General features: G+C 33.3%; 3 protein-coding genes across 3 annotated transcripts; 1 reads left to right on the forward strand and 2 right to left on the reverse strand.

Moving 5' to 3' along the window:
- Nucleotides 1-726: 726 nt before the first annotated feature.
- On the forward strand, nucleotides 727-5,035 carry LOC111904028 (K(+) efflux antiporter 5). Its single transcript, XM_023899806.3, has 19 exons — nucleotides 727-1,214; nucleotides 1,579-1,622; nucleotides 1,696-1,763; nucleotides 1,855-1,891; nucleotides 1,982-2,043; nucleotides 2,201-2,276; nucleotides 2,358-2,432; nucleotides 2,533-2,604; nucleotides 2,705-2,788; nucleotides 2,874-2,942; nucleotides 3,032-3,109; nucleotides 3,197-3,285; nucleotides 3,372-3,468; nucleotides 3,554-3,607; nucleotides 3,711-3,806; nucleotides 3,899-4,087; nucleotides 4,158-4,235; nucleotides 4,333-4,473; nucleotides 4,729-5,035. The coding sequence occupies exons 1-19, from the start codon at nucleotides 980-982 to the stop codon at nucleotides 4,792-4,794; spliced, it is 1,710 nt and encodes a 569-aa protein (XP_023755574.1). The 5' UTR covers nucleotides 727-979; the 3' UTR covers nucleotides 4,795-5,035.
- Nucleotides 5,036-6,061: 1,026 nt separating this feature from the next.
- On the reverse strand, nucleotides 6,062-7,720 carry LOC111904070 (uncharacterized). Its single transcript, XM_052766304.1, has 5 exons — nucleotides 7,537-7,720; nucleotides 6,665-6,823; nucleotides 6,364-6,578; nucleotides 6,186-6,236; nucleotides 6,062-6,091 (listed from the first exon to the last, which is right to left on the reverse strand). Exons 1-5 carry the CDS (start codon nucleotides 7,718-7,720, stop codon nucleotides 6,062-6,064), a joined length of 639 nt encoding a protein of 212 aa, XP_052622264.1.
- Nucleotides 7,721-10,541: 2,821 nt separating this feature from the next.
- LOC111904071 (uncharacterized) lies at nucleotides 10,542-11,670 on the reverse strand. Its single transcript, XM_023899848.3, has 2 exons — nucleotides 10,881-11,670; nucleotides 10,542-10,794 (listed from the first exon to the last, which is right to left on the reverse strand). Exons 1-2 carry the CDS (start codon nucleotides 11,649-11,651, stop codon nucleotides 10,705-10,707), a joined length of 861 nt encoding a protein of 286 aa, XP_023755616.1. The 5' UTR covers nucleotides 11,652-11,670; the 3' UTR covers nucleotides 10,542-10,704.
- Nucleotides 11,671-24,083: the final 12,413 nt, after the last annotated feature.

The raw sequence follows: 24,083 nt of genomic DNA on the forward strand, positions 1-24,083 counted from the left end.
AAACAAAGCCTAAAAACACAAGATGCCAAAGATATTAAAATTAGTTTATCAAGGGTGTACTTGCCTTTCTCTTAATTATCTTGGTCTCCAATCACCATTATATCAACTTACTAAGTATATGTGACTATGCAACGTAATTTTTCTTAAATGCATTTATTAAAATTTTATATCCTTTTATTGGCAAAGGTAAGTCCTAATGAATCAAATCAACGTTTGCATCATTGTATGTTGTTAGTCGAAGATTCTTGGAAGAGTCATCACAGTAGGATATTGACATGAGATAAATAATATAAAAGTTATAGTAAAAAAATAATATTAAACCACTTTTGTAATAACATGTAGTATACAAATTATAATACATGTCTTCATATTTGCGAATTCACAAAACAAGTAGTATTGAGAAGTACGATATTTTCGTGGTTAATTTATGACACCCGTTTTTATTTGGACCATCATACTCATCATTACATGCTTTTGTTTTCTATCCAATCACGAGTTGCCACTTAAAATTCTCTTATCAATCCAATTAATGTTGTCTGCAAATACTTTATTTGTGTTTTCCGCAAACTCTTCGTATAAAAGCTTACGTCCCGATGGATATAAATGTAGAACTTCGAAACAGGGTAAATTACATAATCGATCCTCGGAGTTTTGATCAAATTCCAATATCTCCCCAAAGTTGTGTGGACCACAACAGGGTACTATCTGTAGTTTCTTAAATATAGGGATAGATTATGTAACAAACGGACAGTAGTGGGATAGTTTATGCAACGATCCATCCCGCCTGAATAAATCGTTCAATCGCCGATTTTTATATCATCATCGCAACGAACCCCATTTCTTTCGCCATCATTTTACGTAAACGATTCTCTTCCTTCTGGAATCTTTTTGACTTTGAATTTTCATATGTTAATCGTGACTAGGGATTGAGTTTCTCTTTTTACATGAATCTTGTTGATTTCCTCTGAAATCCGCTTCAATGGCGAGGGTTTTCGCAAAACGGGATGGCCGATTTCCTTGTGTTTTATCCGTATTGATAATCATCGCGTTTTGCGGAAGGATCTTAGTATCCGCGAGATCTGATCAGGAGACTAGGGAAAGATTTTACGGAACTTTAGTTAATTCGTCGGCGCCGGATTCCGGCGAGGCTAGCATCGCAAAGATTTTTGATCGCGTCTTAGAGAAGGAATTCTCAGAGAATGAGTCCACAGATGGTAAATGAGTTTCTCGGATCTCTTCTATTGCTTGATCTCCTCTTTTATTTTGGTACTCCATGTTAACAAGATGAGTATTTGAAGTCTAACAAGTTGATTCAGTTCTTCAAATGTTATGACTCTCTTGTAATACACCCAATGCTTTCCAATCTTCACAACTTTATTACCAACATCATGGCCAATTAAGTGTTCCTTATATTCAGAAATTTTGTTACAATTCAACCTTTGTGTTAAACCTACTACCTCCGAAATGCATCTGTAAAGATCTGGTTACAATACTTACAGTTGATAACGAGTCTGTTAGATTAAAATGTTTTCTGTTGTCTAGTTTGTATCTCACACCATTTACTTCATACAATATCAGGTTCCACTAGAAGCAGCTTCAATAACAGCGTGACTGATCAAGAAGTAAGAAATTTTTCTGGAAAAAGCTCAAAGATAGTAGTACAACAAATGACATTCTTCACATGACCTTTTGCAGGCTGTACTTGAGACTGTAGCTAAAATCACACATGAGAAGACTAACAAAAATGACACTCAAGAGACAACGTAAGTATCTTAACATGCCTACTGTGTATCTGAATGTCATTTGTCAATGATTCCTACTGAATTGGATTATAAACATTCTTTTTCTTGATAGTGAAGATGATGGCACACAGACACTGATAGACAAACAGGTGTCTGACTGTAAAACATGATCTTCTTAAATTGATGTTGTTGTGGTACTTTTTGGCACATTCTTATATATGCTTTGAATATATTTGCAGGACAATGTGTTTGTAATATCAAACAAGAAATCTAAATATCCAATACTTCAAGTAGATGTAAGGTCAGATCTTTTGTTTGTTTCAGATATTCATTTTTACATGATTCACTAGAGTTTCAGGTATTTTTTGATGAAAAGCTGGTGATCCTATCACCTATGCTTGAAATTCATAATTTTTATAGTAAATTAACTCTGTGTTTTTCATGTTCCATGTCTATAGACTGATTTCAGATTTGGTGGTGATCATTGTTTCTGCTGCTATTGGTGGAATTATCTGTTCTTGCTTGGGACAACCGGTTTGTATTTATTGGTTCTAAGCTTTATAAATATTTGTAGTTTATATTAAAAGTTCTTTAAACTTAATTTTTTTTTGCTAGGTTATTGTCGGGTATCTTCTTGCAGGCTCCCTGATTGGTCCTGGTGGGTTGAAATTTGTAAGCGAGATGGTTCAGGTATGTTGTGACTCTGATATTACAGAATATGTAATTTTTATACTTACATTAATAATTTCAATTTTCAAGATTTAATAATCTTTTACATAAATGATCACAGGTTGAGACATTTGCACAGTTTGGTGTGGTGTTTCTTTTATTTGCTCTAGGACTCGAGTTTTCTATGCAAAAGGTTTTTTCTTATTCTTTCCAGATGCTTCATTTAATAGTTTGTTGAAACTTTCCGTTCTTTCATCATGTTGTAAATCTGTCCTTTTTTGTTCTTAATGCAGCTAAAAGCTGTGGGCCCTGTAGCTGTTCTTGGAGGATTACTTCAAATACTTATTCTTATGTTTTTGTGTGGAACATTGGCTGTGGTACTTTTCAACTTTCTATTTACAATAAACAGATATATGTTAATTGAGTGAATATTTATTTTCTTAATTTAATGATGGGTTACAGTTATGTGGAGCAGGGCTGTCAGAGGGTGTTTTTGTTGGTTGCTTCCTGTCAATGTCATCAACTGCTGTGGTTAGTCACCTAAATTTTTTTTTTTCCTAGTCTTTATAACTTCTAGTTTGTTACAGTGAGATTATTTTATTTACTTTCCTTTTATACAGGTGGTGAAATTTTTGGTTGAGAAAAACAGTAATAATGCTCTTCATGGTCAAGTCACTATAGGGACACTCATTTTTCAGGTAATTATTTTACATAGTCAGAAACAAAGAAATAGTGTGTTACATTTTTTATTTTTTATTTTTTAAATCTTGTTTGATATATTCCAGGATTGTGCTGTTGGCTTACTATTTGCCTTACTGCCAGTTTTGGGTGGCAACAGTGGGGTTTTGCAGGGGATGGCTTCAATGGGAAAAGTGTAAGTCTTCCATTTTGACTTTTTATTTATTTAATTATTATTGTTAATGGTGTTTGCAGTAAGAAACATTTCACTTTTTACCTCAGGCTGATGACTTTGTCAACATATCTGTTTGGTGCATCACTTTTAACATGGTCATTCATGCCACGGTTTCTGAAGCTGATGGTGCAACTGTCTTCTCAAGTGAGTTGTTATTCCTATTTTCATTTTTATTTTTAAGTCAACTAAAGATTTTTTTTAATTCCCTTTATTTATTTTTATGATTCAGACAAATGAACTCTACCAGCTAGCCGCAGTTGCTTTTTGCTTATTATCCGCTTGGGTAGGTTAAATGAAATGATCTTGTCGTATTACCAATGAATGCTTTTTTTTTAAAAAAAAAAATTATGTCATTATTAAAACAAATGTATTTTAATCTTTTTCAGTGTAGCGATAAATTAGGGCTAAGTCTTGAGCTGGGGTCTTTTGTGGCTGGTGTTATGATTTCCACAACTGATTTTGCACAGCATACTTTAGATCAGGTAATCTATCCATTCAATTTGTTGGAACATATAGAAGTTATAATAATGAGTAATGACACACACATACACATAATACATAATACTTGTTGTAGGTGGAGCCAATTCGAAACTTATTTGCAGCTCTATTTCTATCTAGCATTGGGATGCTTATACATGTACAGTTCTTGTGGACACATGTGGATATATTACTAGCATCTGTTATTCTGGTTATAGTTGTTAAGACTACAGTTTCTGCAGTCATTACAAAGGCCTTTGGATATAGTGTTAAGACATCATTTCTTGTAAGTTGATTTTGAACAAACCAAATCAATTTGTTCGGTTGGTTGTTTGAACATGATTCTTTTTTTGTAGGTTGGAATTATGCTTGCTCAAATTGGAGAGTTTGCTTTTGTTCTATTGAGTCGTGCCTCTAATCTACATCTGGTTGAGGTTGGAATTAATTAATAATTATGGATATGACTTTTTGGTGATCTGATGTTTGCCTAGATGTATGTGCTAAATACTTATTTTTTTTTTGTCCTTTTAGGGAAAGATGTACCTTCTTCTTCTTGGAACCACTGCTCTGAGTCTGGTGACAACCCCTGTACTTTTCAAATTGATACCTGCCGTGATGCACTTGGGAGTTTTGATGCATTGGTTTCCTCAAGACACCCTCCCACTACCTGAGGTCTCTCTCTCTCTCTCTCTCTCTCTAACTATTCATTGTGTCCACACTTTGGATTTATTTTTACATACAAGGCCCCTATACTATGAAAACATTTTAGATGGACAAAAAATTCAAATGTGGACAAGGAGGAATATTTGCTTATTAATTATATACAGGAAACAGGAAACAAAAAAAATAAGATCACCTAAAGGCCTATATATTAGATGTTGGTTTTGGGAATTCCTGTTTGTTCAAGTGTTTTTTTTGGTGCTGCAGGAGAAAACGTCTGTGATTGAAACACATAGCAAAATGACTGAACAACAACGAGACAGAGTGTTATGACATGTTTGTTTGTACGTAAAATGGTTTTCTGTTTTTGTTGCACCCGTTCATTGAGAGTTTGGTAGCTGTAGTAGGGTAGGCGGTATATGTTGGCGGCTAACTTAGGAACCAAGGATTAATTGATATGTACATATATTGATTGTATAGGGGGTTTGTCTTTCTGTAATATATGTGCAATCATGTGATGTGATGTGTCTAGGATTTGTTTGAAATTACCTTATTAATAGTCAATTTTGATAACATACATCTTTTCAGTTTCACATGTCAGTTATAACACTACACTGATTGATCGATTAATGGGTGGGTGTCTATCTAAAAAGAAAATTATATATATATATATATATATATATTCTGACTCTCAAAAACCTCTATTCATCCATCTGTGTATTCAAATGATTTGGTAATGAAAATGGTATAAATATTCATTGGTAAAAAGGAATTCGATCGACCTTTTCAAGGCCATATCTTCACTCGGTATTTGAGGGAACAGAGTTGTGTGTGTTAGCTACCTGAAAATGAAGAAGGTGTTAGTGTATATAATGTATCATAATGTAATCATCGTTCTATGAGTATGTTGATCTTAAAAGCGTACATTATGAAGAATGCTCTTCTTACGAATGGGCAATGAAGGTGACTCAAGTATCTGCCAAAAGATAAATGTGACACACATGCTTAAAATTCATTTTCAAAACAAATACAAGCATGCTAAGTGATTGAATACCCACTTTTCTATTCAATGGTAGTGCTTTAAAAGTATAAATATTCGCTTCAGGTTCACTCTGGGACCTAAACCTAGTAAAAAGATAATATAAACCGGAATTAGCAATTGTTAGATTATTAGTAAAAAAGAAAAATTACTAACAATCAATTAATTACCTACGCCTTCGAGCTCTTTCTTCTGTCATCAATTTAGGTTTTCTAGGGATGGTGGTTTTAGATCGAGAGTTTGAGCTGGCCTCTAACCGTGAAGCCTGTCAACGCCAACAATATGCACAATTCTTTACATAAACAATCATTTCTTGTTCAATATCACTTTTACACACAAAGGTAAAATAGTCATTTATTTAGTTCATTCGGTTCAAAAAAGAAACAGTCTTTATGTTATTATGTATACAATGTTTGACTTTATTAGCTTAATGAGTTCATTAAACAATTAATCTGGACAACTACACCCCACTATGTCTTTTTGACTTGATCTGGAACTTAATGGATTAAGCCAAAAAAAACCTAGCTTCATATATCAAGATGGTAACTTGTAACAAAATTGCTATTTTTTCTTTTTTGTTCCCCACGTTAACTTAAGGGTCAAAGACATTTAGAAAAAAAAAATATCCATACAAAACTTACTAGAGGAAAAAAAACAAGGTAAAAAAAGGCCCTAAGTACATTACCTTTGCAGTCATCTTGTGTGAAAATGGGGTCCGGTGCTTCAGTTGTGCAACCTACTTGCAAGACAAAAAGGAATTATTATACATATGTTTCTATGCATGATTATATTCATAATATATAGAAACAAAAGTTTCTGAAATAATAGATATATTTATAAGTTATAAGTCCAAGCAAGTCCACCTTACGCAAGAACCCAATCTCTAACTTCTGTCTTTTGGTGTCTTCCACTTCACATCCACTATGAGTTTGTATATCTACCGAGTTAATCTGCTTGGCTAAATGGCTAGCAGTAGGTTTCATGAATGTTCTACTTTGTTTACATAATTTGCTTGCAGACTTCGGTTTAGCTTTCACAGTATGATCATCATCAGCAAACAAATTATGATATTTTAGACCTGAATCAACTGGAATAATAGTTGACTTAGTAGAATATGGAAAGGAAAAATGTCTACAAAAACTCATCCTAAATCCTAATCCATACCTTCAGTTTTCTCTTCTGGAGATGGCATTCTCCAATCTGAAGGAGTAAGTATGGAAGCACTAATAGATTCATCAGCTTCTGGTTTTGGTGTGTTTGTTGAGTGAACATTCGCAGGAAAACTTGTTGTTACTTCAGTCAACTTGATCTTAATCATGTAAGCTAAACATTACAAAAGTTTTCTAAGAATTATATGAGAAAATTAATCTGAAGTTATGTTGATGAAAAGGACAATAAACAAATAGATATATAATCATGAAAACAAATACTTTTATTAAGAAAATATGAATCCGTCCTTAGGTTTTTACATTAATTATGTCCAAATTCGATATCGATTTCTTTACTTTTCGAGCAATAATCGATAACAATATTAAATCTACAAAAATTAAAAATTCGGCGCGAAAAATAGAAATGCTTATCTCAGTTTGAAAAGTACTAGTTTCACTTTCAGAAATGATATGTAGACTTTAATGGAAGGGATGAGGGACAATTCATGTTGCAGCTCAAATCATTGCAATATAAACACAAGTTCAAATCAGTTTACTCCAAATATATTATAGCTCAAAGTTCAAGATCATAATGAAACTTGATGGTTCAAATAATCGAATCAATATAGTCCAAATTCAATCAATCGTCAGCCTTTAGCTCCAATACAAACAAAACATCTCCTTACAATGAACTAATAACATATATATATATACTAACTACGATCAGCAAAATCAAACAGCAAACATGCACGATAGAGAGTGATTAATTCATAAAATTTATGCATGTTTTGATTCGTTATAAGTATCAGTAATCACAGAGCAAAAACGTAGCAATACGATCCAACAGAAAGATAAATAAGGAAGTAATCATGAAATTGAGGTGCTTACGAGCAGGTGGATATTCACGAGCATATCTAAACCAGCGTTCTGCTTCTTGTACATCGTAATCCGTTTCATCTACAGAAAAATCAAAGAACTGACATGCATCGAACTCGTATTTAAGATCAACATACTCATAGAACAATGATTCGTTTATAGCTAAAGCTTCCATCATCTCCTGTACTTCATCCATTATTTTCTGGCGCCAAAGTTATTCCAAGCACTCCTTGAGAAATGAGAATGGAGAACAACGCCGAAGAGCATGTGAAACAAGGTTTTCTGGAGAATTCTTAGGAGAAAGAAACCCTAAATGTTGCAATTAATGGTGAGATTTCTGTATATGGAAGCATGGATAGATACAGGGTGGACGTATGTATACATCGGTGGTTATTTAGCGCCACGAACACTTTTTCAAACTGTGGGCCCATTTGAAACGCTAGTTTCTTTTGACTTTGACAAATATGTCAAAACATTTACTACCGCTATAAAGGTAAATAAATCAGCATTTATTGACGATATCTTTATTTTGGATCTGTGATTTTTTTTTCAACTAAATCACTTTCAGATTAATTTTATTTTAATATGTGTAATTTTACTGGAAATAGTAAAATCTTAATTAAAAAATACAAAAACAAAAGAGTGGACATTTGCACATGAAAAAAATACTTTTAGTTTAAGATTAACCGTGTCTATATGTATATTATAAGTTTATAACAAAATAAATACCCCTTTTAATCAAAATAAATTTTGAGTCTATTAACCCGGTTTATTATTTGCCAATATACACCAATAGCTAATCCAATGAGCTCGTGCCACCTAGGGCTAGGGAGTGGTCTCGGACATGTAGGGCTCCACCTCAACTGCTAGAGGAAGGGCTACAATTTTCTAAGTTGGGAGAAGAAGACATGAGAAAAGAGGGAGTGTGAGAGAAGAAGAAGAAAATGAATAAAAGAAAGTATAGAGGCTCTACAAGTAACTATTGAGTTGGGTTGTAAGTTGTTTAGTTCGACATACCAAGTAGATGGGGCAGTGTTTACCGATGTATTTCAGCATCTACAGAGCCCTTGCCGAGCCCACTTCCTCAACCTAATTGACACCTATTATTTGTCCTTACAATGATCACAAATGTTTCTTAAACCAATTCCGCAAGATACAAAATGCAACATGTAGACTCTCACCTAATTATGATTTCATTGGTATGAGATCGTATAATAATATCAATATTTTAGATAAACATTCATTTTCAAACGATATGGAATTGCTAATCTAGTTTTAGTAATATTTTTAAAGCATCCACAATTATCGACTTCAAACATAGTTTTTTGTTTTGTTATATCAGTTTTTCACTAATTTTACCAAACAAAAACATATTGACTTAAACATTTTCCAATCATCGACTATTTTAAAAAGTTCTTTTTTTTTTATAATTAACTAATATATCATCATTTTTATAAAATGTATTACAAAATATTCTCATCTAAATTTGTCATTTTTTAAAAAACACTAGTTTTTAAAAATGAAATATTACACGACAAAAACATTTAATAAAAATAATAAAGTATATAACAAAAATTTTGATAATTAAATTAAAGGTTTTCAAGTTTTTATATCTGAAAATACGAAGAATGATAAATTCTAACGTATATAGATATAAAAGTACCAAAAATAGTATATGATACTTAAGAACTTAATATGAAATATTATGTTATAATTAAAAATTGGGCTTTTGACATAAAAGTCCTTAAGTTTGTCAGGTCTTGTTGGTTTTATCCTTGTAACGATTTTTTGTTCGTTAATGTCCAAAATTTGCCAAGTTTTTTTTTTCATTTTTGTCCTTTTTACAAATCTTTGATGTTTTTACCCTAAGTATGTTTTTCAAATTTGCAAAAAAAACCCTCAAGTTTATAAATCTTATATGTTTTTATCCTAAGTATGTTTTTCAAATTTGACATTAAAGTCCTTAAGTTTGTTAAATTTTGTCGGTTTTTATCCCTAGACACCTACTATTATAGGCAGCAAGAATGAAAAAAACTTTTGGACATTAACTAACAAAAAATGATGACAAAACCAACAAAATTTGACAAACTTAATGACTTTTAAGTCAAAAGCCCTTAAAAATTCAACACTATTTAATATTTATTAAAAAAGATAGTTAATAGATGACAAAAATTTAAAATTAATGATAATTAATGAGTAAAATGAAATATCATTGATTATAATTAAAGAGGGTGGTTACTTGTACTAAAGACAAATTAAAAATTAAAAAAAAAAAAAAAAAAAAACATTTAGTTCATATATATGTACATTATCACGATGGTAAAAAGTTAGTTTTGAAATTCATAATAAAATTCCACATTTTCATTGATCTTATATTGGAGATGCTCTTACTTCTTTTGGTGGAGACTCGAGAGAGTTCATCCCTCTCATCCCTCCCAACCTACATTGTCATATCAATATTTCTATTTTCTTTCTCCAACCCTTACACTCCTAAGCATGTGAAAACGTAATCCTCTTAACCCAAACACTCTGGTACAAGTATACAAGCATAAATTACAACAAACCAACGAAGAAACTTTGAAGGACGTTGAGCATTTTAAGAAAGTCACATTAACTTCAAATTCTTGCGTACCAGAAGAAGGGTTATAATGGTTTTACCTAGCTATGACATCCCGCAACCCATCTTTCACCACTCCCTCCACTAATTAAGTTAGATGTAGCTGGTAGTTATTGTAGTTATACATAACAAAATTAATTTGTTGGGGAAAATATTAATTTGTTAGGGAAAAGGTCTCAAAAAGTGATTTTGCAAGTTCAGTTTATTTCTAACACATGATCAATTACGGATGTTTTCGCCAATTTAATCATTGTTTACGAGAAGGTTCTTTTTTCTTTGATCCAACTTTCATGTTGTTTCCTACTCTAAACGTGTGAACCATAATTATTTTGGAGCAATATCTTAATATTGTACGTAGTGTTATAGCATGCATGACTTAATTAATACTTAAATAGTATAATTGTATGATTAAGGGCCAAATTGTTTTAACTTGCATTACGGAACCACAGATGTATGAACATCTTCACAACATCACACATATACTCTGAAATTACGAAACATTTAAGAAAAAAAAAAAAACCCAAAATACGAACATACATCAACAAAGTGATTCAATGGAAGTCCTATATCAGTTTTAGCTGCAGCTGCCTCTTCAATTTCTGCAGTCCTCCAACATCAATGCAACATCCAAATCCATTTCTCATCATCAATTCCTGCAAGTAATAATATTAATACCATCAAAATAAATGATTGATAACAATGATCATTCAACATGCTTACAACGAGGATATATAATTACCGTTGAATGATTGCTTTGATGTGATTCGACAACTTTCTGGAGATAAGTTCTTCTTCGGCTCATCATAATCAGCTCACCAAGTGTCAATGGCTTACTCTCTGCGGCATAGCTAACGATCTGAGTACAAGAATTCGTTGGTGGAGCCCTATTTACTGAACCACCAACGGTTTCAAGGAAACCAGCTTTCGGGGTCAAAAGCGGAAACATGCATTCCAAGAACGATGATCCAGCTAGCGTTGTTGTACCAGTCGCACAGCTGCTTGCCATACTCTCGGTTTCCCAAGCTGGCGATGAAGGAGCTTGAAGGTAGCCACTGTTATCGGATTTCGATTCTGCCATTTCACCATGCTCAAATTCTTCAGTTTCTTCAAGCTCGTCATCAGAAGAATCGCAAAACGGATTGTTTTTATGGTGTTTTGGTGATGAGTAAATGATTCCCAGCTCAGGTTCTGAAACATGAAGTTCCTGATGTTCAAGATCCGAATCCGAATCGCAGAACGGGTTGTTTCTACTGTGGTGGTGCAGACGTGGTGAAGAAGAAGGCATAATAATCTTGGTGTTGGAAAAAGGAGTAAGTAGTGGTGTTCCTGGTTTTTCTTCCCATGTAAACGGAATTGAAGCAATCAGTTTAACAGGCAGTTGCATGATGGGATTAACGCGTTTCCATCCTGGTTTTGGTGTTCCTGGCTTTTCTTCCCAGAGAAAAGGAACTGAAATTGATTGTTTGATTCGTGTGGCAGTAGGGTTTTCTGTGGTTTCTTGATCTGCCATAGTGTTTCAGTACTGTTTGATCGATGATCTGGTTCAGTTTGTGTGCATGTTTTTATGTACGAAGTTAAGAGAGTTGGTAGAAGTGGGTTTAATAGTTATATGGGTATGTTGAACCAGAACAATTCCCATGTGATTACCTCATCACTTGAACCTGTTTTAAGGTTTAGGTGGACGACTCAATATTTATAATCACCAACCTTAAGATAAACTTTTATCAATTAAGAGGTTTAAAGCATGGGTCAAGCCGGGTCAATAAATAAGTTCCTAACCCTAATGAGTAATAGACTAAACTACAACTTTGTCCATGTGTTTGAAGTTTAAAAAGATTTCAACTTGCATAGGTGTTTTGAAATTATTTTTGTGATTTAAATGATTGTTTCGTATTTTTAGGGTGCATTTGGTTTGCTAGAATAGAATGAAATTCGAAGGAAAATGATCAAAGTCCAACACATTTCAGTGTTTGGTTCAACTTTGTATGATGAAATTGGAATCCTAAATGAATTTTTTTCATTTCTTACTAGTAAAACACATTTCTTAAAATAGATGATGGAATTAATTTCTTACTATGTAAGAAAGTGTCATTTTACGTCATTACATTTGTTTCATTTCACAGCATAACTCTATCATCGTTTCTATCTCACAGCCGGCGTATTTGTTCTCCATATCTCACAACGCAATCGACCCCCCATCTTCTCCGTTCTACACCTCGACTCCCTATCCTCGTTTTAGTGGTTCCTGTGACGAAGCTTCAATTGCAGGCCAATCTCTCTCTCTCTCTCTCTCTCTCTCTCTCTATATATATATATATATATATATATATATATATATATATATATATATATATATATATATAGCTTTAATCGAAGCTTCAGTGGCATGTGAAAATTTGTACATATGAAAAGTTGGAATATTTAAATAATTAAAAAATAATGAACGGACCCACTCAACCTACATTCATCGTACCCCACATCCTATTCTCTATTTATCTCTCTCTCTCTCTCTCTCTCTCTCTCTCTTTCTCTTTTTCTTTCTTGAGTGGAAGGAGTTGTGTTTGGGTAGAAGAAAATCAGGGGAGGTACCACATGTGTAAGAGCCCAAAATTTAGAGAGATTTGACTTTTAGTCAAATATTGATCAAAATGGCAAAATGGTCATTTATGAGATTTTGGTTAGTTTATGAAGTTGTGACTTCATCAAAATGGTCAAGATGAGTTTAAGTCATTCATATGAGATTAGATAAGTAAGTTCAAGAGAAGAAATACATGAGAATATGCATTTTGGCCAAAAAGGTAAAATGAGAAATTTTATATTTTTAGGCCAAGTTTGTGACTTAATAAATTATGAACTGTATTAAGTCAATAAGTAATGACTTAAAATAGTTGTAGAATGTATCCCCACCTTCGCATGAATATCAAGATCATAGAAAACGGGTTTAAAACGAAGAAGTTATGAATGATAGAAGTTGGGAGAAAAGTTATCCCTAAGGCGGGAATCGAATAAGGAACGAACTTACAGATCTGTAGCCACCACATTCCGGCAAAGGCCTTGCCACAACGCGGTGAGGGTGACGGAGAATGGGACATACTTAATCATGGAAAACTACATTCTGACTATGCAAGGCTCTTTCGTCTTAACTCGGAAAGTGCTTCTAAGATGAAAGACTTAGGAAAGACAATGTACATATGTTGACAATATCTTTAAAGAGATCAAGATACAAGTTTCATTTGGTTGACTCTTGACATTGACACATGACATCATTTTGAGCTTGCCTCAGAATTACTTAGCACACGGGTTTGAGCTAGATAAAATGATTTATATTTTATTTGTTTGGAAAATAAATCCATCATCTAGGCCATATTATGTATAAGACTAGGTATATGATCATGCTATGAACATATCATTAGATACCAATTTGATACAAGAGTAAGTCACTAGATGACTATTAGGACATTCTAAGAGTACTTAAGAAGAACTAAGAGAATGTATATGAGGTAATCAAGTTAGAAGAAGATTTTTATGTAAAGAGCTACATAAAATGCTAACTTCAAAACAGGTACATATATAATTATGAATTATAATTGGATTATGACTTCATTATGGAATGAAGAGTAAGTTTTGTTAGAATAAGGTCTAAGCAAAACATAATAGCTCGGTTTACTACAAAATAAGAATATGCTACTACTTTAGAAGCTAAAATCAAATATGATTGAATGAATGAATTCTAAGAAAAACTAAGTTAATTCCTTCCATTTAAGGATAACCTAGAAATCTTTGATGAGTTCAAGAGTATACTTAATCAACCTAAGAAAACTCTGTATCACATCAGAACACCAATCACATTCTCCAAGATAATTAACTATACTTAGAGTAAAGTCTAATATGGAGATGATAATATTCGCAGAATTCACACAAATTGAATTTAGTCAAGCCCATTAATAAATTCTTCCTTTAAGCAAAGTATAAATGGTCACACTTCAGCTATTAGGACTTCATTATTCTAGAAATGGGATTTTAAATTGTATTTAGTATTTGGATATTGGAAAATAAAGACAACAACTATTATATTATTTTGATATATTGGATATGATCATCACATCAATGCTTGTTGTGTTCTATATTAACATGTTTAATCCATGAATAATATTATTATCCTAAAGGTTCATAGTTAGTTATAATTATAGGAGAAATTATGAAGTAAGACTAATATGAATTTGATGGGTTAACTCTCACCAGATGAAAGTAGGCAAGTGGTTGTACCAAGATTCATAGGTCCTTGTCAGGGAAGAAGTATTGGACACGACCCATATCATGGATCGTTTTTGTTAGTGATACTTGATAAATGTTACTATTTTTGTTTCCTTAATACATGAGATACATAGTGGGACTTAAGTATAAGGAGTGTTATGCTTTAATGTGGTCAAATGTTGATCATTCACTTGCTAGTTATAAAGGCCATTTTCAGGTGTGGTGTGAGGTATGCAAGAGGCTTATCTAGTCAAGATAGGACTTTATCCATTATAGGGATTTTAGGATCCATAAAAATGTGATCTTTATCCTTCTATTCCTTCCATGAAAGTGTCATGATGTCTTAATGGATTAATAAGTTAAGGTTATGGCTTTTGGACATTTTCTAAACACGGAAAGTCATAAATGTGGAAACTTTATGACTTATAATGATGTTGTGGGACTAGATCTAAGTGTTGGATGAAAGGGCTTAAGAGATTAAGCACTTAATGGAAAAGTGCCTTTTGTCCGAGTATGTTGGGCGTACCTTTAGGTACGTTGCGTGTACACGTGAGGAGTCCCGTCCGTAAATGGTGAGTACGTCATGTGTACGAGCTGAGTACGCTGGGCATACTCAGCCTGAAGTTTGACTTCGTTGACCCTTGACTTTTTGACCAAGATCGACCGTGGGTCAAACTTGAGGGTTTGGAGCTATTAATTAAGAATTTATCTGGGTCTGGTATTCGTGGATTTGCGAGTGCAACCAGTGTAGAAAAGGGATAGTGTCGTAGTGTTTCATGGTTCTTCGATTCATGTGAGTCTTCTCCATGTTCTTGTGAGTCGAAGGCACCAATGTCGGCTCACTAAATTATATATGTAGGGTGCTAGCTGTCTTTGTGACTCTTGCATGTTTGTATGAGCCTGTGTGGTAGAATAGTTGTATCTGTCATGACCAGCTGGGTTTAGCTGTTATTATTGTGTTATGTTGTTTATATGTGACTGAGACTGATGATAGTCTACAGGCTTGTTGATAACCCATCGGGCATGTTGTTAACCCATTGGCACTGCTGATAGTCCCCAGGGTTGCTGATAACCCATAGATGTTTATTTGTGTTGTGTTGTGTGTGGTAATTTAGGGAATTCACTAAGCTTTGTGCTTATGATTTGTGGTTTACATGTTTCAGGTTTTCTTATATTAAAGGAGGGGCACGGCTCGATTGCATCGCAGCAATGGGGGACTTGTGTACTTGATAAACTTTAATGATACTCTGATAAATGTTTTAAGATCTTGTAGTTGCGAATTAAATAAATACTTAAAGTTTTAATCGAAAATTTTGGGTTGAAATTTGGGGCGTTACAAAGTTAGATGATATTCTTGTAGAATATGAAGTGTGAAATTCTAATAGAATGACTTTAGGCAATTTTTTGTTTGGTTTGTGATAATTACATTCTAACATAATGATTGTAGCATGGGGTAATATATGTAATTATTGTAGATTATGTAATTTCGTGTAGAGTATATCTTAATGAGATTCTAACAGAATCATAATATGATTTGGTATTTTGTGTTTCTTTATGGTAAATGAAGGGTAAGTAAATTCCAAATGAATGAATGATGTGATATTCTAATAGAATGGTATTACATAATTATTTGATTGTTTGTTAAATATTTTATTCAGTCATAATATATTATAATATGTATTATGTTATTTATCAGGAAAATTAAATTCTAAAGGAATGAAGGATGTGAAATTAAATTCGAAAGCAAATCCCACATTTTCTTTTTTTTCTTCACAACATCATTCGCCACAACCTTGGAATCCTTCCCATTATCCTGATTTGTGTCGATATTGTCATCTTCAATATCCTTCTGTAAATCATAAAAAGTATTCGAAACATATGAACAAAAATAAATCATTAAACATGATTAGAAAAAAAAATTATTACCTTATTCGGTTTATCACCATGCACATCCATCAATCTTAGAAAGACAAGAAACTCACGAGCAGAACAAAATGAATATGTATGAATGTTATGGACGTCTAATTGATATTAATATATTAGGTCAACACATTTATTTTGTTTCCTTAATTGCATGAATTTAATTAAATGATCTCATTAATTTGATAATTTCAAGTGCAAAAAACTGGAAATATCATTTTTGATTTATTATTTATTTAGTTATTTGCTAATTTTTGATGGATGCGTTATACAACACAATAGTTGGTAGAAACATTTGAATATATATATATATATATATATATATATATATATATATATATATATATATATATATATATATATATATATATATATATATATATATATATATATATATATAATTTGGGAGGTGAAAGATAGAATTTAGCAAACTTGGCGTTGGAATGATAAAGTTCTCAAGGAATGAAATTGGGAGTCTTAGTAACTATAATATCTCGCATAAAAAATCATTAGTGTAGTAGTATTGGTGACTGAAATATCACTAAATGAGAATGAATTGATGTGGTAGTCTTTATGATGGTAATACCGATGGAAATAATTTTAATGGTGGCCTTAGTGGCATAAATACCATGGTTTGGGACATGTGTGAAATGTATTTGGAAACAAATCATAATAGGGTTTTATTTTATAGTTTTAAAATTTGTATTGAGATGTAAGTGTCATGAATTTAGTTTTATCCGCTAAACCTTTAGCTTATTGTGTATGTTTATTAACATGTTTCTAGGAACTAAGGATGTTGTAAGCAAAATCTTTTAGGAAGGAAAGGATACTTTTTGAAGTCTTGTTGTACATTACTAATTAAGTATAATATTATTTATAACTACCCAAATACGATCTGTGGGCTTTCTTTTGTATGTTTAATTATCTTTTGGAAACTTAATGTTTAATCTATTCTAATAAATGAATGTTTTTTTTGTCATTTGTCACACTCTCATTCAATTTGCCAAATGTCATTTTATGGTTATTTTGAATTATTTTTTTTTTCAAATGTCATTTTATGAGTTTAACTATTTTATTAAATTTGATATATTTTAATGTAATAAATTGCAATAAATGTAGTAATTAATGGATATCAACTTCATTAATGGACTTACCTTCTAATTTCAAAATTTTAAAATTAAAATTCATTAGTTTCTTTTTTTTATTTATTTAAATTTAAAAGATAAAAAAAATGATTTTAATAATTCATTATTTTTCTTATTTTCTAATAAATCTCAAGTTTTCAAATCTTTAGACATTTATATTTAACATATTTTTTAAATTAACTCATGTAATACATGAGTCTCACAACTAGTATGTATTATATGCAGGTTATTGTTTAATACTTTGTATAAAAGAAAAAAAAAATCAGTACGTATTTTTGTATTGAATATTATGGGTGTAACAGTAATTTAGTAACAGTTTCCTTTTTTAGTTTTGCCCTTTATGGTTTTTGTAGCTGTCATTATTTTTCACACTTTGTGTGTAAGATAGTTCTTCTTTTCAAACTTGGTCTGTTGTTTGAATACATGTGTTAAAGGTTACTGTCCAAGGTTAACATAAAATTTGTATCCACTCTTTTAATTAGTGGTACAAAAATGGAAACATTAAGGGTATGTTTGATTGTGGAAAACAATTTTTATTTTTCAAGAAATTTTTTTTAGAAAATGGAGTTGAGTTTTCAATGAAAATTTTAGAAAACGTGTTTGGTTGAAACCGGTAGAGTTTTTATTTTCCATCTTAGAAATTTAGAAAACTTTAGAAAATTGTAAAAATCAATTTTCAAAGTTACATACAATTTGGAAAACAGAAAACTTTCATTTCCTTAGAAAATTTTGGAAAAATGAATCAACCAAACATATTTTAATTTTCATATGAAAATTTTCACTGAAAAACTGGAAAATCTTCTGCATCCAACGCACTCTAAGTTTTTTTACAAATTATCGTTTGTTTCACAAAATGTAATTTTAAAATTTTGTATTTAACATAGACATACTTTTTAATAAATTTTATCATGTAAAAAATTAAACGTATTCCCAAGAAAAAATATTGACATGATAAGGAAAGTAAATTAGTGGATGATACTAGGGATGAGCATAAGCGGGTACTCGCCTCATTTAGCGAGAACCAGAACCGGCGGTTCCTAGAACGTTAGAACCGGAACCGGAACCGCTCTAGTCAGTTCTTAAATGTTTGGAACCAGTCCCGAAACCGGCGGTTTCGGTTCCGGGAGCGGGTAACCCGGTCACATTAATTTTGTTAACTTTTGTCTACAAAAACACAATTTAGTTCGATCTAAATCAAATCAATTCGGACCAAAGACAGATAAAATCGGACTAATATATTTTAAACCGGTCTAAGTAACACACATTTATATGAAATTATATAGCAGTTCCGAAAAATCGAGAACCGGAACCGGAACCGCCTTAGGCGGTTCCAGTTCCAAAACCGGCAGTTCCGGTTCCAAAAGCGGGTACCCGGTTCCGATGCTCATCCCTAGATGATACGATGGATATAAAAGTTTAATATTTAAGTAATTAAATAAAGAAACAGGGAGTAAAAAGTGGATGCAAGCATGTAATTCCTATATCCACTCAAATTCTAGATCAATATCCGTGTAATCCTCTAATTCTACTCTTTTAACTCAATCTTCCTTACTTGCAATCCAAGAAACTCCATTGCATCTATAAATAAGCAAATTCCAACCCACAATTTCACATAGTTTTTGAGAGAGAGAAACCCAAAAATGGCTTCACTTGAGGATCCCTCCCAACCCACTAGGCGTCAGCCATGCGAAAAGTGGTATGCTATGTATCTTTGTGATTATTGCATGTGTTATGTGTTTATATGTTATATGTTTATATGTATGTCGGGCAGGGCCCATTATATGTTTATTTATGTATGTATGGTATGTGGTATTTGGAGGAACGCATTAAACTTTGTGCTTTGTGACATCCCCAAAATCTCGGCCAGAAAAGACCGGTTTCATTTATGCTTTTTAAACATTTTCAGAGTAATTTCTTTTGATTTAAAAGAGTTGCGGAATTTGCTCCCAAAAACAAAATATGATAAAATAATATTTATCAAAGCATTTCATCAAGAGATGTCTTTCCATTATATAATCAAAACTCGGGATGTCATGTTCCGATACAGACCATAAAGCATAAACGATAACATTACAAGTCATTCAACAAATATATACATATACAGACTTGTAAACAAAACAACTTGATGATTCATCCATCTTATGCCCTCGCGCCACTACCTGTGATACAAATAAACTGAGTGGGTCAGGCTTGGGGGCCTGGTGAGCATATAGAGTTTTCAACCCACAATAAATAATTATATTTAATTTCAACAATCAATAATAACCCGATTACCCATTCCCGTTATCCTCACTTTACGTCCCTAAAAACAACATCTATTATAAGGAACTTAATTTAGGATTTTCATCGGGACGGACATTACTGTAGAGGGGCTTCCTCAATAATAAGTGTCCTAAAGGCAATCATGTGGGGGATAGAGTACACCGGTGAACACATCGTTCACAACACCTACAGGTTATGAGCCTGCTAGCGTTCCACAAGACTGTCTAGAAGGAGTCCGTGGTCGTTATCCATACTCTGCTGAATAACTAGATCAACAACAACAACAACATCAAGGCCTCTCATCTGTTTATCACACATCAACTATCTACCCATGTTCTACCCAACATATTAGTAGATAAAAATATATATTTTATACATAGTTTAAAACTTGTATAGCATTCTCATTCAATACATATTCCAAACAACAGATGAGACACTTACACATAACACGTATTTCATAGATAATAAAGCATATCTATAAGATAAAAGAAAGTGAATATACATCCACACATATAACAACATAATATACACATAACACGTAATTTGTATAAAATACTTCATAATTATGCGTTAGAAGAAGGTAACTACACACTCACTTGATCGGACAGCACTACGACTTGTAGAAGTAGTATTCTTCGGTAGATCTGGAAGATCTTCAAAAAAACTGGGCTCCTCGCCGGCAGGGCTTCGGCTCAGAAATCTCACTTCTCGGGATCCTCGAGGTTTTGGAACTTGCTTCGAGGCTCGGGAATGATATCGGGGCTTCAGGATATGATTGGAACGCAAATCGAGGCAAAAACTAGAGAGAGAGAGAGGAAGAAAAATAGCAAGGAAAATGGCTGATCTCGAGTTCTATTTATAGGCTGCTGGGTCTGGGATTACGCTGGGCGTAATTTCCAAGTACGTTGGGCGTACTCAGTACGTTGGGCGTAATTTGGTTACGCTGGGCGTACTTCGACGTCACTGCATGAGTCATTTGGTGGCACTCGAGTATTGGTCAGACAACTTGCACTCCTCTGAGTACGCTGGGTGTACTCAAATTACGCTCGGCGTAATTTGACTCGTCAAACTTCTAAATTGTGTAACTTTCGCATACGAGCTCCGTTTTTGACGTTCTTTATATCCACGCGTAGGTCAGACCATACTCTACAACTTTCATTTAGACTCTGTCGGCTAATTTTGACTTTTATTTTTATTATTTATTTTTAGTAGGCCGGGACAGAAAAACTTCGTTAGAAATTCATAACTTCTTTGTCTGACGTTCGTTTTCGTCTGTCTTTTCACCAACGCACTACTATCAACGAGATCTTCGATTCTCGTTTAGATTGTTTCGGCTAAAACTCGCTCGATTTCAATTCGAACTTTTGGGTTGTCTACAACTAGGCTGAAACATCGAAAAATCATAACTTCCTCATACGAAGTCAGATTTGGACGATCTTTTTATGTACGCTCTCGGTTTAACGAACTCTACGACTTTCATTTAGATCGCTAAGGCTAAATATCACTCCTTCCTAAATTCACTATTTACGTCACGCTGTGCCACACCGGTTTTGTCGCGAAACTTCGACAGGTCATAATTTCTTCGTTATAACTCGGATTTCAGCATTCTTTATATATTCGGAAACCTCGTTTCAACTAATACAACATTATCCATAGATATCGACTTTATCTAACATTTCATTTTGACGCTTATTTTTATTCTTAATTCAATTATGACACACAATTAAGCACAAAACACATAATACTCAAGTAATACATTCTTATTATTTTAACTGGGTTACAAAGGTTAACCTAGACTATTACATTGCTAAAAATGGCAAACCCAGAAACACGGGCGTTACATGCTTACAATTTTCAGTTTATGTTTCAGGTACACACCACATGATTGCATAGCACACACCACACGATTCCGTATTTTGTGATTTACTTAGATGATTGATGTTGTATTGATTCAATTTGTTACTTTGGTTTTATGAAAATGATATGGTTTACTATTTTATTAATCTAATGATTAAAAAATTTTGGGTCTTATTTTTGGGACGTTACATGATGAGCTTCTTGATTTACTCCATATGTGATTGATGGTAGTTCTCGGTCTCTTTTGGTCCCTTTGTCCATAAAAATGCGAGTTTTGAGGTGTTTATGGACTCATTCATCTGTTAAAACCTTTTGTTACACTCTTTTGAGCTTTAGAGCCCCATTAAGTCATGCATGCACGTACAGTTGTCAACTTTATGTGATAAGTCACCTTAAGGAAGTCAGATATGAGATTATGGAGTAACGGTTGGGCGAATTAAGTGCTTAATGATGTGGGATGGCCAACTAGTAGTACGTTAGGCATACAAGCTGGTACGTTGCACGTACTAGCCCCATATCATGTACGCTAAGCGTACGAGCTGAGTACACCCAACGTACTCAGAAGTGGACTTCGGAATTTTGGATTTTTCGTTATTGGGCCCATGTTGGACCTTAGGAGTCTAGGGCTTTGTTGGGCCATCAGAATTCTATTTTTGGGCTAATGTTATTTTATTGGACTCTTTTGGTTAAAGGCCCACGAAGGTATTTGGGACCAATTTTGAAAATTAGGCCATATTTGGGCCTTGGGTGATCATTTTGGAATTTGGGACTTTTAGACTGTTGGTTTGGGCCTTAGCCTTGGGCCAAGTTAGGTAAAGGGTAAAAATGTCTTTTACCTTGGTTTGGACTCTTAGTGTGAGTCGAGATCCAATTATTAATTGGATGTTATTTTATGTTGATAGTGCGGGGATTTTAGCGGACTAGCAGCCAGAGATTTATCTGTGAGATTCAACAGTATAAGGTGAGTTTCCTCACCATGTTTAGTGGGTCGAAGGCACCAATGTCGGCCAATGGTTTATTATTTTAGGTGTTTGATGCCTGCGTGACTCTTGCATGTGTTATGCGTTGGTGTGTATGTCGAGTGGGGCTCGATGTCCGACGACGCCCGATGAATGTATTGTATGTCGTTATCTTTGTTATTATCGCATGTGTTAGTATGATTATATGTTTATACGCTTATATATATCGGGCGGGGCCTGGTGATTGATAGATCTGTAAACCGAGCGGGGCTCGATGTCGCGCGGGGGCCCAGTAGGTGTTTATTAAGTATGGTATGGGTATTTTTGGAAACTTACTAAGCGTTGTGCTTACAGTTTTCAGTTTATGTGGAAACTTACTAAGCGTTGTGCTTACGGTTTTCAGTTTATGTTGCAGGTACTTCTGGTTCGAAGGGGAAGAGCCTGTTTTGATTGCAGAGCACACACCACTTCATTCCATATTTTGAGAATTACTCTAATATTTTATGATGAAGTAATACACTTCGGTCTTTATTGGTTGTATGACAATGTCTGGATTACCGTTTTATAATTTTTTAAAAATGAAATTTTTGGGTCATATTTTTAGGACGTTACAATCTTGGTGACTGAAATACCACTAAATAAGAATGAATTGATATGGTAGTCTTTGTGATGGTAATATCGATGAAAATAATTTTAGTGGTGGTCTTAGTGACATAATTATCATGGTTTGGGACATGTGTGAAATGTATTTGGAAACAAATCATAAAAGGGTTTTATTTTATAGTTTTAAATTTCGTGTCGAGACATAAGTGTCATGAATTTAGTTTTGGGAAAATACCGGCAATAGTAAAAAAAAATGGGGGGTATTTTCAAAATTTAGACATGAAAATGGACATTTCCGGATATAGACATGCATTCTACGGAGGTAGCTCTGCGGAATCTACTGTAGCTCCGCGAAATGGCAAAATCGTAAATAAATAAATAAATAAAATAAAAATAAAAAAAACTCAAGATCCATTCCGCGGAGCTCCGAGGAATGGATCTTCAGTTTTTTTTTTTTTTTTTGAAATCGATTCTTCGGGATTTATATTCATTCCCCAAACTAATTATTTTCAAAAAAAAATATGATAGTATGATTTTTTCTTGACAATGTTTGGAATGAATGTGAGGTGGAAAAAAATTGGTCTTTTAATTAGAAATCATTACATAAAAAAATCATTGGAGGAGATTTTTTTTTAAAAACCGAATATCCATTCCTCGGAGCTACCTCCACGGAGCTCCGCGGAATGGATCTTGAGTTTTTTTTTTTTAATACACTAATTTATTTACGATTTTGTCATTCCGCGGAGCTACCTCCGCTGAATGCATGTGTATATCCGGAAATGTCCATTTTCATGTCTAAAATTTGAAAATACCCTACATTTTTTTACTATTGTCGGTATATTCGCTAGCCTTTAGCTTATTGTGTATGTTTATTACCATGTTTCTAGGAACTAAGGATGTTGTAAGCAAAATATTTTAGGAAGGAAAGGAAACTTTTGAAGT

This window comes from Lactuca sativa, chromosome 8 (genome assembly GCF_002870075.4).
Source record: "Lactuca sativa cultivar Salinas chromosome 8, Lsat_Salinas_v11, whole genome shotgun sequence".
NCBI lineage: Eukaryota > Viridiplantae > Streptophyta > Magnoliopsida > Asterales > Asteraceae > Lactuca > Lactuca sativa.

Bases quoted from the DNA above. Each gene is read 5' to 3' on its own strand.
- LOC111904028 (XM_023899806.3), top strand. From the start codon at position 980: ATGGCGAGGGTTTTCGCAAAACGGGATGGCCGATTTCCTTGTGTTTTA. The intron at 2,433-2,532 runs GTATGTTGTGAC...AAATGATCACAG, and splicing joins TTGTAAGCGAGATGGTTCAG to GTTGAGACATTTGCACAGTT. The intron at 3,110-3,196 runs GTAATTATTTTA...GATATATTCCAG, and splicing joins TAGGGACACTCATTTTTCAG to GATTGTGCTGTTGGCTTACT.
- LOC111904071 (XM_023899848.3), bottom strand. From the start codon at position 11,651: ATGGCAGATCAAGAAACCACAGAAAACCCTACTGCCACACGAATCAAA. The intron at 10,795-10,880 runs GTAATTATATAT...TATTACTTGCAG, and splicing joins ATCAAAGCAATCATTCAACG to GAATTGATGATGAGAAATGG.
- LOC111904070 (XM_052766304.1), bottom strand. From the start codon at position 7,720: ATGGATGAAGTACAGGAGATGATGGAAGCTTTAGCTATAAACGAATCA. The intron at 6,824-7,536 runs GTAAGCACCTCA...TGTAATGTTTAG, and splicing joins TCGTGAATATCCACCTGCTC to CTTACATGATTAAGATCAAG. The intron at 6,237-6,363 runs GTGGACTTGCTT...TCTTGCAAGTAG, and splicing joins AGATTGGGTTCTTGCGTAAG to GTTGCACAACTGAAGCACCG.